Source organism: Myotis daubentonii, chromosome 11, assembly GCF_963259705.1.
Source record: "Myotis daubentonii chromosome 11, mMyoDau2.1, whole genome shotgun sequence".
Lineage (NCBI taxonomy): Eukaryota > Metazoa > Chordata > Mammalia > Chiroptera > Vespertilionidae > Myotis > Myotis daubentonii.
The window spans coordinates 21,862,735-21,882,237 of record NC_081850.1 but is presented as its reverse complement, the minus strand read 5'-3'; the positions used below and the strand labels follow the sequence as shown (position 1 = coordinate 21,882,237).

At 39.9% G+C, this 19,503-nt stretch overlaps 1 protein-coding gene across 4 annotated transcripts in view; it reads left to right on the top strand.

The window, feature by feature from the left end:
- The window catches only part of ADAMTSL1 (ADAMTS like 1), a 903,601-nt gene that overhangs the window by 556,491 nt on the left and 327,607 nt on the right, over positions 1–19,503 (top strand). For all 4 annotated transcript variants that reach the window (XM_059656582.1, XM_059656581.1, XM_059656583.1 and 1 more), the window contains one exon: positions 7,753–7,798. In XM_059656582.1, the coding sequence (XP_059512565.1) occupies positions 7,753–7,798 (46 nt within the window). The remainder of the gene's footprint in view (positions 1–7,752; positions 7,799–19,503) is intronic.

The following is a 19,503-nucleotide window of genomic DNA, read 5'->3' as shown; positions in this document are numbered from 1 at the left end:
GAAGTCGCTATTCCTCTTGAGATCTTTGTAAAAAGCCCAGAAATGTAGACATGTTTTTCCTGGCTTGTTGGGGACATCCTCCTGCTAGATAGCTCCCCTGAGGACTGAACTGCTCATGTGAAGTGAGGGAGGAAAACAGGGCTCCAACACTGCAGGGAGGCCTGGCTACGGCTGCAGATGCACTTGTCTTGTCTGATCCATGGTTGTTTCAGGACCCACTTTAAAGGACCCAGTGTCCTGGCTCAACTCGCTGGTGTGGTTTTATGTCTACTCTCTTGCAAAGAATTCAGTTTCCTTTTGGATGACTAAAATTAGAGAGATATATAAGCAGATGGACTGTCCTATTTTAAAATCCTTTGCCCATTAGTTTCTATTTTAAAAGTAGAAGGTAGCCCTGGCTGGTTTGGCTAAGTGGATAGAGCATTGGCCCATGGGCTGAAGGGTTCTGGGTTCAATCCCATCAGGAGCACATGCCTGGGTTGCGGGTTCGATCCCCAGTAGGGGGTGTGCAGGAGGCAGCCAATAAATGATTCTCTCTCATCATTGATGTTTCTATCTCTCTTTCCCTTTCCCTTCCTCTCTGAAACAATAAAAATATATTTTTTTTAAAAAAAAAATAGAAGGTATTCAGCCCAGCTGGTGTGGCTCAATGATTGAGTATCAACCTATGAACCAGTAGGTCATGGTTTGATTCCCTGGCAGGGCATATGCCTGGGTTGCTGGCTCGATCCCCAGTGTGGGGCGTGCAGGAGGCAGCCAATAAATGGTTCTCTCTCATCACTGATGTTTCTATCTCTTTCCCTCCCTCTTCCTCTCTGAAATCAATGAAAACAGATATCTTTTTAAAAGTAGGAGGTATTCAGAGAAATACAAACCCCGTTCTTACTTAGCTGCACTCTTTGCTTTTCTGAATCAAAGGCAAAGCTTCCTGAGCCTAAAGCAACTGTGGGTTGAAGACCTTCAGGACTCAGGTCTTCAACCCAGTTACCAGACTTTCTCAGAACCGTTCATTGACACCCAGGATGAGTCTGGATATGTCACCAGAAGCGTGACAGGAGATGAGAAGAATTTTAAGGTAAAAAATGGATGCAGTTGACCCAAATTTTTTATTCCTAATGAAAAATTAAAAAAAAAATATGCCTTTCTCTTTTAAAGACTAAAATTATATAAGCAGAGAGGGTAAGCCAACAAATGGCCTATGCCTGGACAGCGAGCTTTTAACTTTCCAAGGCCACTCAAGTCTTCTCAGGTCGTTACATTGTGATCTTTGAAACTGAGATCATATCAGCATCTAGGGATTGGAAGGGTTTAAATTGATCATTATGTGTTCACGAGAGAAGAAGAAAAACGCCACAAGCCTAAACTAATCTTATCAAGAGTGAACTAAAGTCTGAATAATTTGCAAATAACTTGTGATGGAGGTGATTTCCATGTTTGAGAGAAGGAATTAGTCCACATTCATAAAATGACGGGCCAGGCGTAAAGGGCTGAAATACAAATTTGGTTTGGATATGTTTTTGTTTATATCTTGTTCTTTTATACTTGGACCAGTTTCTGAGTCCTTAATTGGCACAGTACTTACCGCCCTCGACACAGGCCTGTCGCTGCGTCAGCGTTTTCACAGAGAGGATGCGTTGACTTGCATTCTCTGTGATCGGTGCTCTATAGCTTTCCTCAGACACCATTAGGACTAAAATTTCTAAAGTTTGTTTTTATTCCAAGAGGCAGATTTCATTTTGTTTAAATGTGAAGGGAACTAGTCAGCTGTTTTATATCAACAAGCTATTTTTTTAAGGAGAAAAAGAAAATACATTTTACTGTTTAATTCTCAGATGAGGCTTTTGTGCCCAGATAAATGCCTTGGATGAAGAAAGTCACACTTGGCAAGAATTAAAATTCTTGCGGTGGAAGAGTCACTTCAGTACTTAAGTAAAATTTATATTCGGGTTTAATAAATTTGAACTTTTAAAAACTCAGGCTGCTCTGCCCTGAAGTTCTTTCACATCGCATTTAACTGACAAGTGCAGTTGCCTTGGAGATGTTCCAAGTGTACAGTGTGTGCCCAGGTACCCTGTACTCACTCGAAGTGGATTTACCAGAATTGAGAAGCGGCTGATGTATTGGTGTAAGAAGAATAAAGCACAGTTAACCCCCAGGCCAAGTCTCTGCTTGGCTTCCCAGATTTAATCTCGTGTTAGTATTCTACACATCTTAAGCATATCTGTTCCTTTATTTTTATTTTTGTTTTATATGCTTTGGAGTTAGGCAAACCTGGGTTTCAATCCCTAGTTTTCTGTGCATATGACATTAAGCCTCCTACTCTTTCTCAGCCTCACTTTTCTCATCTATCTATTACAAGAGTTGTTGGAAAATTAGTGATGGTGTACACAAAATACCCTACAGTGGGCCAGATACCTATAGCAGACACAATACATAGTAGAGGCTGGTATTACTATTATTATTCACAACTTGATAATATTTTTCAATAATGAAGATCTTTCCAAATTCAAGCATTACCACCTTAATAGCATATTTCAGTCAATTAAACTAAGTAAGCTCTCACTAAGTAAGTAGTAAAATATACAAATGGAATACTTAATTCAGGGACAGAATTAAAGTATTGGCAAATTAATATTAGATGTGAGACAATCACAGGATAGTATTTGGAAATGGCAACAAGTGTTTCTCTTTGCTAGTTTTTTGTTTTTCTTTTATTTTTGCTGAAGCATTTTAAATCAATATTTTACATTACATGCTTACATCTCCTATTATCTGAAGGTGCTTTTAAAACATCTGTAGGAATTTATAATTTGAAGGACTTGGCAAAGGCTCATTTAAATTTTTGATGCAAGTAGTTCTCTGCTTTTTGACGTTTTTGTTTTATTTTGTTTTTAGCAAACAATATCTCTATAATAACCCCTTGGCACGTGGACAAAGCTTTTGTAAGTTATCTCAGTTGGTGATCATAACTGTATGCACTGCCATTCCAATATTCATTTGACAGATGGAAAAGCTAAGAGCCCCCTGAGAAGATAAGAGGAGTATGTGAGGAGACGAGCAAAGTCCAATATCCAGAACTCCAAATCCCCAATTCAGATTTGTTTCCATTCTTCCGTTCAGGGAGATAAAATTAGGAAAAGAAAATAAAAGGAGATGAAAAACAGTGATTCTTAAGGTCTTAATGATTAACACCATATTTCACTTTTAAAAGCAAGAAGTCCACATTGTATCCCCTCTGTTTTAAAACCTTCAATGAGTTTCCTTTGCCTGTTGCCAAGTTCAAAGTTAGAAGGTATTTATCTCATCTCCTTCAACTCCTCACATCAACCCAAAACTCCAACGAAACAAAACTGCTTGAAAATGTGCATATATACCATATCTTTTTGTATCTCTGTGCCTCTGCCTACAGTTTCTTCTCCACACATTCTTAACCCCTTTTCAATATCTATTATATTGTTACTTCTATTATGCATTTAATTGATTTATCAAATGTCTACACCGTGTTTACTATGGGCTAGGCATCGTTGGAAGTGCTTCATAATATTAACTGATAATCCCCGTAATAATCCCAGAGGATAAGTAATAGTATTCCAGTTTACAGATGACAAACTGACATATAAAAACTGAGGAATAGAGCCAGGATTCCAGAAAGAGGATTCTGGTTTCAAACTGGGTACTCTTATCCACTACGCTATGTCACATATGCACTTGGAATTTCAAAATCGAAAAACATATCGCATTCTGCCAATTCTGATGCCTCAGTGGCACTCTATCAAAGGCCTCTGGGTTGGAGCATTCATTACCTTTTAAGTGTACCATCAACTGGAGCCTAGCTCACATCTTTTTAGACCCGGAAACCTGATATTTTTCAGTAATCACACCAAGAACAGACCCTTGTCTGAGAGGTGGACTCAGTGACTTGACCCATGAGATTAATGTCTCAAAGTAAAATGCCAGTTTATTAACTTCCAACTAAAAATAGCACTGTCTATCGCATGGACCGGAATACTCATGTCAGCCTGACCAGCACACAGCGCAGTCATGAAAAGCCAGATCACTCTTGGCAAGTCTTTTGGTCAACATGGCATCAGAATCAGGGTAATTCCTGGGAGGAACGGAACATTCATTGGCAGCAGCTTGGTTAGTGTGAGGCATCCACATCATGATGGCAGCAGCCTTGCCAATGGGACAAGCAGGATTTCAAGTTTATGGGTCCTTTCCCTGGGACATTGCTAGGCTGGGCACCGACAACCATGTATCTGGCATTCTCCTCTTTTCTATGATTCTAATGCCTGGCCAGTGCTTTCTTTTCTTGGCCACATTTTCTTGTTAATTCATATTAATATAGTCAATCTGGTATGGTCAAGTGTTTAAGCCTAGGGCCTTTCTATCTCTTTAAGAGAGTCTTTGTGTAATTGTATTTTCAGATGACATTTACTTTTTGATAACATTCTCAGATCTAGCACATGCTATTTAGCATTCCTGTCACTAAATTATAATTGAATGATTTTCTTAATAGCAAAAACCAAGTCATATTCGTTCCCAGAAGTAACTGCATTGCCCAGCACATAACAGGAGCGCAGTGGACATTTGTCGGACAAACAAGTGAATTAGGAGGCAGTAAAGCATCATGGTTATAGGTGTAAGCTCTGAAGCCAGGTGGCCTGGTATCAAATCTCAGCTCTATTACTTAATAGTTGTGCAATTTTGGCAAGTTAGTTAACCTCCCTAAGTTTCAGTTTTCTCATTTGTAAAATGGGTAAAATGATAGTACCCTGACTCCTAGGGTACCTGAGACGATTAAATAAATTAATACAATATAACAAACTCAGAAATATACTGCGACCTCCATAACTATTAGTTATTAGTATAATCATTCCTTTAGAGTTTTATATTATTCTAGAGACCCAGTCCTCGGATTCGTGCACTGGTGGGGGGCGTGGCCTGCGGGGATGGCCTGCTGCAGGAGCAGGGCTCATCCTGGTCAGCTGAGTGGCTGTGGACACGCCCTCTGAGCGGCTGCTGAATGAGAAAATTAGTCTGAGCTGATATTTTGGGGTAATATCTTGGGTAAAGGTGTGTTCTGTTTCCTGAAGGAACCTGGTGGAGAGCTTTTCACCCCAAAGTCACTTGGTGAATGTCCTTGATGTGTGATGCCAGGTCAGGGATGTTCAGGGCAGCCTCCCCAGGAGATCCACAGTCACATCCCCTCTTGCTATCAGCCTATGCCAGCTCCCAACGATCTTTCTACAACACACCTTAGAGGGCCTGCATCAGCTGGTGGGGTCAGGCCAAAGTCTGGATTGTCTCAGGTATTTAATAGGTGCAGAGACTCAGCCTCACCCTGGGCCTGCTAGCAGCTGTTCAGTCACTGGGCTTTTATATATATAGGTTTTTGTGTGTTTTTTAAGTGTGACTTTTTTAATGAATTTATTGGGTTTATATAGGTTTCAGATGTACATTTCTATAATACATCATTTGTATATTGTATTGTGTGTTCACCACCCCAGGTCAAGTCTCCTTCTATCACCATTTATCCCCTCCATTACCCCCTTCTATCTCCCCCACCCCCCTTTCCCTCTGGTAATCACCATACTGTTATCTGTCTATGAATTTTTTTCTTAATCCCTTCTCCTTTTTCACCAATCTACATTCCCACCAGCAGTGCATGACGGTTCCCTTTTCCCCACACTCTGGCTACCACTTGTTTGTTGATTTATTGATGATAGCCATTCTGACAGGTGTGAGATGATATCTCATTGTAGTTTTAATTTTCATCAGTCTAATGATTAGTGACTTTGAGCATTTGTTCCTATGTCTATTGGCCATCTATATGTCCTCATTGGAGATGTGTCTATTCAGGTCCTTTGCTCATTTTTAAGTTGGATTGTTTGTTTTATTGGCGTTGTGTTGTATGAGTTCTTTATAAATTTTGAATATTAACCACTTGTCAGATGTGTCATTGGTGACTGTGTTCTCCAATTCAGTGAGTTGTCTTTTCATTTTATTGATGGTTTCCTTTGCTATGCAAAAACTTTTTAGTTTGATGTAGTCCCATTTGTTTATTTTTTCTTTTGTTTCCCTTGCTCGATGAGATATATCAGAAAAAAATCTTGCTATGAGACATGTCCAGGATTTTATTGCCTATGCTTTCTTCTAAGATTTTTATGGTTTCAAGTCTAAAATTTAAGTCGTTGTGACTTATTTTGAAAAGAGCAGAGAACTGCTGCTCTTGTGTCATCACTGAATGTTTAATCAAAAATTGATTGTTTTTGTTCACAAGAGTTCAGTAATATGAAAACTCCCATGTATTTCTGATGGGAGTATGTAATGGCACAAAGTTTATGGAATGTAATTTATCAAGAGCTTATAAAAGTTCATTCCCTTTAGTCCAGTAATTCTTCTAGAAATTTATCTACTCTAAAGACATAGTCAGAAATTTAGGTAAAGCATATGCATGGATATGGCTCATTACACTCTCATTTATCAAACCCCAAATTGGACATTACTTAAGTAATAGAAGAATGATTATACAAATTATATCATTTGATGGAATATTATGTAGCTCTCAAAATGTTGTCAGTTTCTGGGAAAATACCTTCAAAAATTTATAAGTGGAAAAACAAGCTGCAAAATTATATAAGTGGTGTGGTTTTTTTCCTCAGTGGAAAGAAATTAATAAATCAAAATAATAGTGACTATCTTTAGATGAGGCAACTATGAGAGATTTTTTTTACTTTTAGGTAATCTTTCTTTCCTAAAATCTCTGCAATGAACATGTATTTTTTTAAAAATAATTCTTTAACAATTATGACTTTTTATATCCATTTCATAATTTATAAAACATGTTAAACAGTAAGTGCAAATTTTATCATATTCACAATTTTAAGTTTTTTTCTGTGAAATATCTCTAGTTTCATACCAGAAATTATTAGGATGGGATTCATTTAATATTAATACTTTTCAGAAAACCTTGAATTTATATTTATTTGGTTAAATAAGAACTAAGTATAAGTACTTATTTTAACAACCAAATGCTTAGTTTTAATTCTTACATGTACAACTTCGTTAGATCTGCTCAATTTAGTATTTGAGTGTAACTCCACTAAGAATGTACTCAGAAGAAAAGAGAGGCTTTTATATGAATATTAAGAAAGGATTCTTTTTATAAGGAAACTAGAAGCCCAGTGCACAAAAATTCATGCACTTGGGGTGGGGGGTCCCTCAGCTCAGCCTGCACCCTCTTTCAGTCCGGGATCCCTCGGGGGATGTCCACCTGCTGGCTTAGGCCTGCTCCCTGGGGGGATCGGGACTAAGTTGGCAATCAGACATCCCTCTGGCAGCCCGGGAACCCTCGGGAATGTCCGACTGGCGGCTTAGGCCCACTCCCCCTGGGGACTGTTCCCGTGTATTGCTGATGGGAGTATGGCACCAGTCGGACATCCTTAGCACTGCCGAGGAGGAGGGAGAGGCTCCCGCCACCACCGCTGTGCTCGCAGCTGTCAGCCTGGCTTGTGGCTGAGCGGAGCTCCCCCTGTGGGAGCACAGTGACCACCACGGGGCAGCTCCTGCATTGAGCGTCTAGCTCCTGGTGGTCAGTGCACATCATAGCAACCGGTCATTCCCAGTCGTTCCCAGTCATTCCACTGTTAGGGTCAATTTGCATATTACCCTTTTGTTATATAGTATAGTTCAAATATTGAACCTGTTATAGGTAGTAATAAGGTGTTTGTTTTTCTTTTTGTCTCCTAGGAGCTGTGAGGGAAGAAATATCCGATATAGGACTTGCAGTAACGTGGTATGTATTGAGATTATATGATTGTGATCATGTATTTTTTAAGCACTGAATACTGCTAAGCAATTTTATGTATCCTGACAGAGATCAATCAATTGGCACTTCACTGAAAGTGATTTGTCTCACACCACATGGATGATGCAACATTGAAAAATAAGTATTTTTAATGTTCCTCAATATAAACTTTTACAAGTGTGGCCATATTGAAACTTACTAGGCTATTTCATAACCAGAGTTCTCTGGTTTCTGACTTTTTATATCTAGGTTTCAAGATAACAAATAAAAGGAATGACAAAAGGGAAACCACTTGGGGTGTCATGAAATAAGTATTAATCAACTCAGGTTTAATAAATTCATTTCATTCCTTCATTCAACAAATACTATTCAATGCCATCAATGTGAGGCACTACACTAGTACAAGCATAAATAACATGGTCACTATCTTAAAACATCTGTTGATATAGTAAGAGATGTAATGAAGGAAGACAAATCAAAATATGACAAATGCTGGGAAGAAGTTCTTTGTGGGTTAAAAACAGAGAGAAATATGAAGGGTCTTCCAGGAAAAGGTTATTTGAGGTAGGGCTAAGAGGGCTGGGAGGGCTGTGACTTGCCCAAATTGTGTGGGGGAGACATAATGGGGAATTTTGGAAGCAGGAATATCTAAGATGGTAGATTGTGGGTAGATTGTGTTTAGCAGTATGGAAGAGAAGAACTGAAAGATATTTTGAGGTTACACCATGAACAGGTTTTAATGTTACACCTCCCAAGTTTATAATAGTTCAAGGAATAATGGGGGGGTAGTGAGGGGGACATCATCACTGGAGGTTTTGGAACAAGAGTATAATATTGTAGTTTTACTTTAGGAAGTTTAATTGTGTAGTGATACAGGGATGCACTGGAAGGTGAAATAGTTGGAGAGCGAGAAGTAATGAAAGTTTAACCAGGAAGATATATATACAAAAGAGGTAAAAATTGAGGTCATTCTATAAGACATATGCAATTAAAATCAGAGTGATGCATTGAAGTGGGAATAAAGAAAACAGACACGTGCATATTTAGAGCTCTTGCACTTGCTGATCCCACTGTTAGAGAAGCTTTTTCTTCAGCATTTGCATAACAGTCATTCTCCTTATTCTAGTCTCATCTCAAACGCCGCTTCCTCAAAGAGGTTTCCTGGACTGTTTTATCTAATTTGGTTGTTCCACTGCCCAAATTCATCCCTCACAATAGTCTATCAATCACATTTTACTTTTTTAAATATATTTTTACTAGAGGCCTGGTGCATGGATTCGTGCACTGATGGGGTCCCTCAGCCAGGCCTGTGGGGATTGGGCTGAAACCAGCTCTCCAACGTCCCCCGAGGGGTCCCAGATTGCGAGAGGGTGGTTCTCAGGTGACACACCCTAGAATTGGGCTCCTTCCTCTCTGGTTCCAGGTGTGTCACCTAAGAACCGCAGCTGCCAAGTCACCGCAACTCGGCAGCTCCTGCATTGAGTGACTGCTCCCTGGTGGTCAGTGCGCATCATAGCTTTCGGTCAGAACGTCTGCCCCCTGGTGGTCATTGTGTGCCATAGCTACCGGTTGGATGGTCACTTAGGCTTTTATATATATATAGATTGATTTCAGAGAGGGAGAGAGAGATAGAAACATCAATGATGAGAGAGAATCATTGATTGTCTGCCTCCTGCACATCACCCTACTGGGGATCAAGCCCGCAACCCCAGCATGTACCCTTAACCAGAATTGAATCTGGGACCCTTCAGTCCAAGACTGATGCTCTATCCACTGAGCCAAACTGGTTAGGGCACATTTTACTTTTTTTATAGCATTTGCCTCTACCAAATTTATTTTATTTTATTACCTGTTTGTTTTCTGTTTTCTCAGTATAGAAAGTAAATTTCACAAGGACAGGAGCCTCATTCATCCTGTGCACTCCTGTATCACCAATGCCTAGAACTTATAACTTATATATATAATAGATATTTGCCAAATGCAAACGGGCTTTTGGAATAATGGGAAATGTCATTATTAAAAATAAGAAAGTTGGGAGGAGATTTGGGAAAAGACAATAATAAATTTGATTTAGGGACACCATTGGGTTGGACATAAAGGCTAGACTTGTACATGGTATGTTCAACGAGGCAGTGGGGGTTTGATGTAAGGAAAGAGATTGTGACTCACACCATAGAAACACAAGGTAAGAAATACGGAATTTGAAAATTTGGTAGCAGATTGTTTGGTAGAGTATACAGAATGGTGAGAGAAGAGAATCTCAGATCTTTGGTGAATATCTGTATTCAGGTAGAAAGAGAACATAGTGCCAGGTAAGCTATCAAAGTCACCATGAGAAAAGTAAAAGAAGAAATGAGAGAATTCCTGAAGGTGTTCAGTAGGATGAGTGTTGCCAAGAAGTTGAAATATGCAAAAAGGCCAACGGGGGGAGTAATTTCTATCGTGTATTAGGAAATCAAGATTGCAGGGGATTAGAGAAATATTTTCATAAGGAAATGGAGTCCGTGGGTATAAGTTATACTTATAAAATGTTAATAGAGACATCTCATCATTTGCAGAGTCACAAAAGGGTGGGTGGGTTGTTTGTTTGCAATTATGAACTCTTGAAACGTGAGTTGATCTAGAGCAGTGGTTCTCAACCTTCCTAATGCTGCCACCCTCATGTTGTGGTGACCCCCAACCATAAAATTATTTTCGTTGCTACTTCATAACTGTAATTTTGCTACTGTTATGAATCGTAATGTAAATATCTGATATGCAGGATGTATTTTCATTGTTACAAATTGAACATAATTAAAGCATAGTGATTAATCACAAAAACAATATGTAATTATATATGTGTTTTTCTGATGGTCTTAGGTGACCCCTGTGAAAGGGTCATTCGACCCCCAAAGGGTCATGACCCACAGGTTGAGAACCGCTGATCTAGAGGGAGTGACAGGCAATATGTGGAGGTCAGGGTATATTTGACGCCAAAGGAGATAGTGGATGAAAGAAGAAGAGGAATCTTGATAAAGGAAAAGGACATATACTTTATTCTTAGGAAACAGGCACAAACGGAGAAAGAAAGGATGAAGGTATAGAAAGATTTCTGAAAAAGAGAACAGTTGAGGCTGTGCATGCAGAGCAGGCTCTAGCGTCTCTGCAGAGAAGTGTTCTGAGTCATCTGCTGAAAGTGAAGGAGGCATCTGGATTTGGGAACGTGAGCATAAAGGCCTGGTAGAGCCACTGAGGAAGTTGAGTGGAAGCCAGCAAAGCCAAATAAAAGGATTTTTGAATAGCAAAGAGGGCTCGACTGAGGTTAGAGAGCTTGATCTGACAGAGGTCATGGTCAGCAGGGGTAAGGACATAGTCTGGCAGTTTCTGCACTGAAGCAGTAATAGAGAAAATGGACATTGTAAGTGACCTGTGTTCAGAATACAGATGAGTTGAGAGAGGCTAAAGTGAATGGAAAGTATAAGTTTTTAAATGCCTGAACAGGTAGAGTGTAAGGAACTAGAAAGCATGATCATTGGAAGTCAGAGTAATTGTTCAATAGAAAATTTTGCCTAGTTCGTTTTTCTATTTTGATTAAGAACAGGAGATGCAAGATAACATGAGTTATATCATTGCCTTTAAAACACACACACACACACACACACACACACGTGTGCACACACAACCACTATAGGTGTGTGTGTGTGTGTGTGTGTTTTAATTTAAAAAATGGTATCGACTAAATGAGTTTTAGAAATTTTATGAAATTTTTTTTCAATGGAAATGTACTTTAGATTATTGGTTTTCTTCACTATCCCTTTTATTGTAGTGATATCTTATATATCAGTTTAAACAACAACAACCACCAACAAAAAAAAACATGCACCATAATGTTATGAAAGAATCTTCTTACCTTACCCTTTTCTTTCTAATTTTTAGAATAGTGGAAAGGGTCCAAACTATCCCAAGTAGATGAATGCCTAAAGCAAATGAGCAGATGTCTGCCTGCTCTTTCCTTAAAGCTTTTCAGAAACAGCCCACGATTTCCTTGCTGTCATTATGAGCATTTTCACGGGCACATGCGGGCTAAGACTCTGACCCAATATGACTTAAAACCCAGAGCATTGCACGAGCCAGCTCTTTATAGCTTGTAGAACTAAACTGACACTGAGTTTTTATGAGAACCTAGAGTATTCAAATAATTTGAAGTATGTTTTTTTCTTCTTCTTCTGGCTTTTGGCCATGACAGAAGCAACATTGCCAAAAAAACAAATAAAAACATCTCATAAGAAAGGACCTTTTCATAATCACATTCCAATTTTTTTCTAACTAAGAAGTTCAGAAATATTCAGTTAAGTACAGTTAAATATTCTCCTTTCAGATACTTGTTTTGGAAAAACTGGAGGGTCCTTGTTAGCTCAATCCGCAGGGTCACTCCTTAAACCTGGACAGCTTCCTGGGCTCTTCTGAACCATGTCTCTTCCAGAGATGCACACTTTCTCTATTCTTTGTAGAGTTGCTAAGATAACATTTCTTCGGGTTTTTGTCCCCCAAGGCCAAGGAAGAGAAAACATCTCCTCAGTTTCCCAGTTTTTCTGGCTTCCCGGAAAAAATTAGTTCATAAATTTTAAAGTTTTATTGTTAATCGCTCTACAGAGCGATTAACATCATCAATATCAATATCAATATCAATAAGAAAGTTCAAGTTCCCATAATGTTTGCATACATCTCATAGCCAGGATACCTTCTTACACTATTTCTAGAGGGTCCAAGTAGACTATTTTCATTCTTAAGGACATAGTTCATCTAACCTTTCCCTATTCACACTTTCTGCTTTTCTTCCAGGGAAGTTGCAAGGCTCTCTTTTTGGAAGGAAAGACTAAGGGTACTGTTAGGAGACATAGTAGGTATGAACTGGTAAGCCAATCAAGCGAGTCATTTAGGGCTCAGAGATCTTCCATGGGGCCCCTCAGAAAGGTCTCCTTGGGTCACATCATCATATTTATTCAACTTAAACCTCTAATCTGAACCCCTTGATCTTAATTAGGCATTTTGAATTTACTTCTAAAGTGTTTAGACTAATGCTGTTATTCATAAACTGCTGTATGTGTTTCTGGGGCTTTTGTTCGGTTTGTTTGTTTGTTTTTTGGTCACTATCCTTAATCTTAACAAAATTTGAGATTGAGGAGTTAGTGGCCACAATTAGCAACACAATAGGCCAAGATGCCTGTGGTAGCTGATGGTGCTCTTAAGTCCTTTATTAAGATGTTATTGCTCCATTGCCAAATGTTACCATTCAAAAGAAGAAGACCAACGACAACTGTAGATTAAAGTTGGGAAGCTGCTTTTCTGTATCTTCTAGAACTCCTAGGGAGGTGAGTGGGCAAGGGATGTCTGTCTTACAAGGAACGGTTGAAACAACTAAAAATGCTTTTAGCATATGAAGGCAAAACATCCTCCATTAATTCCAAAAATAATTGAGCACAAGAATTGTTCTCTGGACTGGGCTATACACTGGTGAAGAAGACCAAATCCTGGTTCCCCTGAAGCTTTTATTCTAAAGGAGGAAACCAGATTATGAACAAAGATGCAAACAGATTATATAAGTAGTCACCAATCACCCAGTTCTCTGCAGAGCACTGATCAGATGGTGACTTCCTTGGTCAGAATTTGAAAAAACAACAAGACACAACTAACTAAAATCTGCTGGAACAACCTTTAGACTACTTCAGAATGGATGGGCTGGGAAGTTCACTAGCAGAGTGACATTTGAGAGTGACAGACAGGAACCAGCTCTGTGAATATCAGAAGAAGAGCAATCCAGATCCAAGGGACAGCTTGCCGCAAAGGCCCTAAACTGTGAAGGAAGTTGGTGTGTGTAAAGCCCAGGATGTCTAGTGTATAGTCTGCATGTGGAAAAGTATTAGAAGATAAGAAAACAGCTGAAGGCAGACTGGAGCTGGATCATGCAGATGTTGTAAAGTATTACAGTTTAAGTGCAACGGGACGCTACTGGAGAACTGTAAGGAGGGGAAAAGAGAGTTGGATTTATGACGATGAGAAAAGGTAGGAGATGGGTGGCAAAGAAGGGAGTGGAAGTAGAAATGCCAGGTAGGAGGCTATTGCAGTAGTTCAGGTGAGTGCTAACGGTTTCCTGGACTAGAGTAGCACTGGTGGGAAGATTTGAGATGTGTTTTAGAAGTAGAATATCTTTTCCTACACCACCTTGCTTCATCCTCAATTTAATTCATTTTATGGTCTCTAGTATTGTTACTATGGAACATCTTAGGTGTAGCATTCCAACAAGACATAAAGGCAGTGGCTATATGGCCAGAGAGAATAGAATGATTGTGGGCAAGTTTATAGTGTTTTGTTTGTTTGTTTATTTGTGGGTGGGGGTTTAGTTTATGCACCCAGACAATGAAAGGGTTGAACTGAATGATTTCAAAGGTTCCTTCTAGCTCTAAAATTCTGTAATTCTTCAAAAGTATTATGTCTAGGTTATACTGGATTTGGATCTGAATGCAGACCAATGGAGAGAGCTACGATAGTTTAGGAGTACTTAGTAAAAAGATTTGCAGCTAGCAATAACATCCAAGTGAAGAGAGCCAATGTGGACAGTAGAAGCAAAGTTCCCATCCATGCTACAGAACTTGACCATCCATCTTAACCTGTAATTCTCATCATCGAGGTTGTAAAGGTTCACGGCATTCATTGAATTCATCACATTGTTCTTAATGGTTGATAACAGATAAATTCCCATTTGCCAGACATGTCCATTTTTCTCATAGGACCTTTGTACAGCATAAAGTCAGGGCACATTTCTGCTTTATGTCAAGAGTGAAATAGTAACACATGGAAGGAATGAACATTCAGCTACAAGCCTTCCTTGGTCAGAATTTGGAAAAAGAAACCCGCTGGAACAACATTCTGACCAGTGAAAATACCCCTGGAGCCTCGACAGATGCTGTAGCAAATACTAACAACTGCAGGAGTCAGTCAGGGAGGCTGCGTGTGGGCTGTTTTCCAGCCAAGTGCCACGGCTACGATGGGAAGGAGGTTAACTTTCCCATAGTTGAGTCTTCATTCTGGTAGCTGAAAATAAGCCTTTCTGCTACCCGGCAGGGCCATTTATTTGTTCACTTGTTCACTTATTCATCCGCTTCTTTATTTTTTTTCTAGTTATTTACCCAACACTTATTGAGCATTCAAGTCTTATTCTGCTTTCAGGATGTGAGGAACAGCTGTTGGTATCAATAAAAGAACAGGGTACCATTCTTCAGGGAAATCAGAGTCCAGTAGAAAATGCAAATATGCATCACATTATTAATTAAAATGTTGTAAACACTCTCAGGCAAGCACAAAGTACTGAGAAGTTACGGACAGACCAAGCCTGATTCTCTCACCACAGTACACCCAGTGCCTACCACCAAGTGTCTGACACTGCGCATCCGAGACTGTGTCCTGAGAAACACAGCAAACACACGTGGCAGCTGTGGGATATTTTAAATAGTCAAAGGTAACACAACAAAACTTGCATCTGTTAGACCCTATGTGAACTCCTACATCATGCTGTATTACTTCCCATGATGGCTTTATGAAGTTGGGTTTGCTTTAGTAAAAAGCATTTACTCTGAGAAAATCTATCTGGGCCCTAGCTGCGTTACTCAGTGGATAGACCATCAGCCTGCGGACTGAAGGATCCCGAGTTTTATTCTGGTCAAGGGCACACACCCGGGTTGTGGGCTCCATCCCTGGTAGGGGGCATGCAGGAGGCAGCTGATCAATGATTCTCTGTCATCATTGTTTCTATCTCTCTCTTTCTCTTCCTCTCTGAAATCAATTTTTTTAAAAAAGTATATTAAAAAGAAAAGAAAATTGGTCTGGGACAGGAAGTGAGGGTGGCATTGTCCAATCTGATTTTATGAGTAAGTAAATATGGTTATTTATGAATAAAATAAAATATCATTTTTCTCTCAAGTCATATGTATTTTTCTTTCAAATATCTGCAAAGTTATTAGAACACAAATACCTATGAAACTGTTTGGACCTAACTACTTGATAAATGGAGCTGTTGGACTGAGGGGTGCCAGGAGAAAAATTACTGAGACATTAAAGGGGCTGTGAACAGCTGAAGTGAGTAACCTCTACCACAGGGCAAGCACTCAGCACATATGATGAATGAACGAATGAATGACATCCTAAGTCAGGTGACATTTGAGACAAGCCTTTCAAGTTGATAGAGGTTTTTTCCAGGCCGCATTAAGAGAGAGTGTGGTATGAACAGTAGAAATGGAATCCATGTGACCTTCTATGTACCAGGCACTTTTTCTAAGCACGGGGGTAACATTGTGGTGGAGAAAGAGAAGGCCCTGTTCTCAGGAAGTTTATATTCTAGAGACAGAAGGCAAAGAACAAACAAGAAAAGTATGACAATTCAGTAGTGAGAGATTATGAAGAAAATAAAACAGGATAATGGAGTAAAAAGTGACCCGGGTGAGGTTGCTCTGCATGGGGTGGTCAGGATTGCTCTCTGAGGCCACCTTGGGTGTCTGTGTGAAGGTTGAGGCCAATGAAGCAGTCTGGCCTATTTTAGGCCCCGGTGGATCAGTTTATGAGGTGCAATGTAAGGTACGTTGCGAGGAAAGAGGTACTGATTTATGCTGAAAAGTCTGAACTTAACCCCAAGTGCTGTTTTGTGAGGGGCAGTCTCAGCCTCTCCCTATGGGTGATGGGCACTGTTCTGCTTGTCTTCCAGACAAGAAGCAGGACTGCTCTGACTACCCGCTGCTGCGCGTTTCTCTTCTCCCAGTTCCACAGCCAGTGGATCTCAGACTGAAACGTGTAAAAGGCAACAGAGGGATTTCTTCAGTCTGCAGGCCGACGCTCTATCCACTGAGCCAAACCAGTCAGGGCTGAGGGATTTCTTTACCTTAAGTAGGAAGTCAAATGGGAAAAAGATTCTGAGGGAAAGATGTTGGTTTCTTCTTACTACGTGTTCAAAAAACCCCACCTACTAAGGGGGGCTTTGGAGCGAACCCCAGGCAGCCTGGTGGATCTCCCTGAGGCTGATTCAACTCTCCACTAGAGAACCAAAGAGACCCATCCATGCTTCTCTCCGTATTGACCCGACTGGCTGAAAAACATGAATTTTCCTTGTACTTTAATTTTCACTGAGAAAGTGTTCTCCTTTTAATGTCTGGTAGGACATCTTTTCCAAGTAGCTTTAATAAGACTTCATTTGCACTTTCCTATACATTCATTCATGTAAGAAAATTGGGGCCAGGCTCTCCTCTCTGGATTCCATGTGCACTTTGATGAGGGCAGTCTCTGAGAGGCCATCGAGGCAGGTGGGTGGGAGGCTGAGTGATTTAAAGGGCACACTCTTCATCTTCAATCCTGGACACAGAGGACTGAAAGCAGTATTATATGGCAGAAGGAACATAGGCTAATCGGAGGCCCAGAGCTGCCTGTTAGTAATTATGTGATTTTAAAATTCATTAACCTCTCTCAAGTTCAGCTTTCTTACCTGTAAAAATACTCTTCTTATATATGTACAAAGAATGTTTGTTAATTCATATTTATGATCATTTAAAAACTGGAAACAAAAGAAGGGGACTGGTTAAATAAATAGTGGTATGTCCATATCGCGGAAGAATAAGGGATCTATATGTATAACCTGTAGAGTTCTTTCAAGACATAGAAAGTACAAAAAAGAGAGCAAGTTGTGGAGTAATATCTTTAATGTCATCTCAGTCAGTTTTTAAAAATCCTTAAAAAGAAGTATGTGTGGCTGTGTGACATATCATGAATAATATTTATTTTTTAAATTGAAATGAAATACTACCTGCCTGGGTTTTTATGTGATTAGATAGATGATAGAGAGATAGGTAGATAGATAGATGTGTACATGTATATATGCAGATATGTATCTGTATATGTATATGTTACGTATATATACAGAGTGGTCAGGTCAGTCTGGTGACTGACTCAGTCCCTTCCTTCAACTTCCCCCTTTTTATGGCAAAATACCCTTTCCAAGAGAATACACTATTTTTTAAGTGAAAATTTGATTACTGTATTTCTGAAGATCAGCCTTACTGTGTGGTATCGTAAGGCACCTCTCCTGACTGTTTCACCAAATAGCAGGTTGCAAGTACTCTGGAACAGAACATCATCTCTGGCAGATGTGCAGGCTTCTAACAACCCTTGTTTGGATGAACTATAGAAAAATAGACTTTCTATACAATGCCCGGTCCTTAGGTCTCTGGCAGCTACAAAGTTTGACTGTAGTTTGGCCAGACACATCCTTGGTCAGAATGGCTGTATATTCTCAGAAACATGTCCCAGGGGCCCAATCAGTGACCCCCATAATGAGTCTAACTTACCACAAAGCCAGAATGGATGTAGAATGGTGGCTTTACCACTTTTAGGGCTTTGTGGTTTGTGTGTGTTTTTCCCTTTCAGGTTGGAGAAGAATGGCTGTTGCTGAAACAAAAGGATGTGCTGAGGGAACACATATTCAAAAACATCCCAATTTCCCTGACTTAGGCCACAATTCTTTTTCTCCATGCTGAAACTAGATCATAAGGGGAAATAATCTTCAGGAAGTAGGAAATGATAAATGACTTATTGTTTCTCTGAGGACAGAGTTCCTCTCCAACCTATGATAGCACTAATGCTCACGTAGCTTTAACCATCTTGCAAATGAATTAATCCCTAAATGCAAGTACACAGCATGCCATGTGGATAACTGGAGGTTGATTTTGGTTCAAAACCCATTATTTCTTTTTTAATAGTTAAACACTGAGCAGGCAGAATAATGGTTGAAAAATATTTCCAGCAATTATTCTGGGAAAACAAAAACCCTCATATTTTATGACTAACTGTTTTATCATTTGTGGCATAAAGAAATAAACATTTTTTTAATGATTCACAGATTCCTTCATTTGGTGGATCTGGTGGATATAGATCTCTCGGCAGTGCTGGCTGCCAGGCAGCTGGCCAAGTTTTTTGGGTTTTTCCTCCCCAGTGGGTTGGGCCCTTCTGCTTTTCTTCTCCCCTGGGCCTTCTTCTGACTGCTGCACACATTTCTTTTCTGTTTTAATGCTTTTTCTGACATGTCTTTATCGGACCCCTCCTAAGTCCCTCTACTCTTCCTTTCTCCTTAATATGTTCTCAATTTCTTATCCTCTGCCTCTACTTTTTACTCTCTGGGAGTGGTGCGTTGGGAGCATGACTCTGTGGAGAGGACACAGGCTTGCAAGGTCTGCTGCTCACTCACTTTGTGGTTGGGCAAGTGCTCTAACTTCTCATCGCCTCCGTTCCCTCAACCATGAAGTGCAAGTAAGAGTAGTACTCACTTGACAGTATTCCTTTACAGGAATCAGTGCAGCAGTGCAAACACCTGGGGGCACGGTGACTTTCGTTCCTTCTTCCACCTCATTTTGGCAAAGATGAACAAGCGATGGTCTTCCAGAAAAGCCAGCTTCCCCAATTCAGGACAATTTCTCCTGTGTCCATTACTCAAAGTAATATGAAGAACTCCAAATTGTTGGGGAAGATGGAAAAGGAGATATATTAATACAACTAATTTCTGCTCATTGGCATCTCTTTGATATATTTAAAAGGCCACAGGGAACTTTCCTCCCTAAGCTGATCATAGTTTTTCCTAAGCACGCATCACCCCATGGAGACACACTGTCACAGGGAATGTT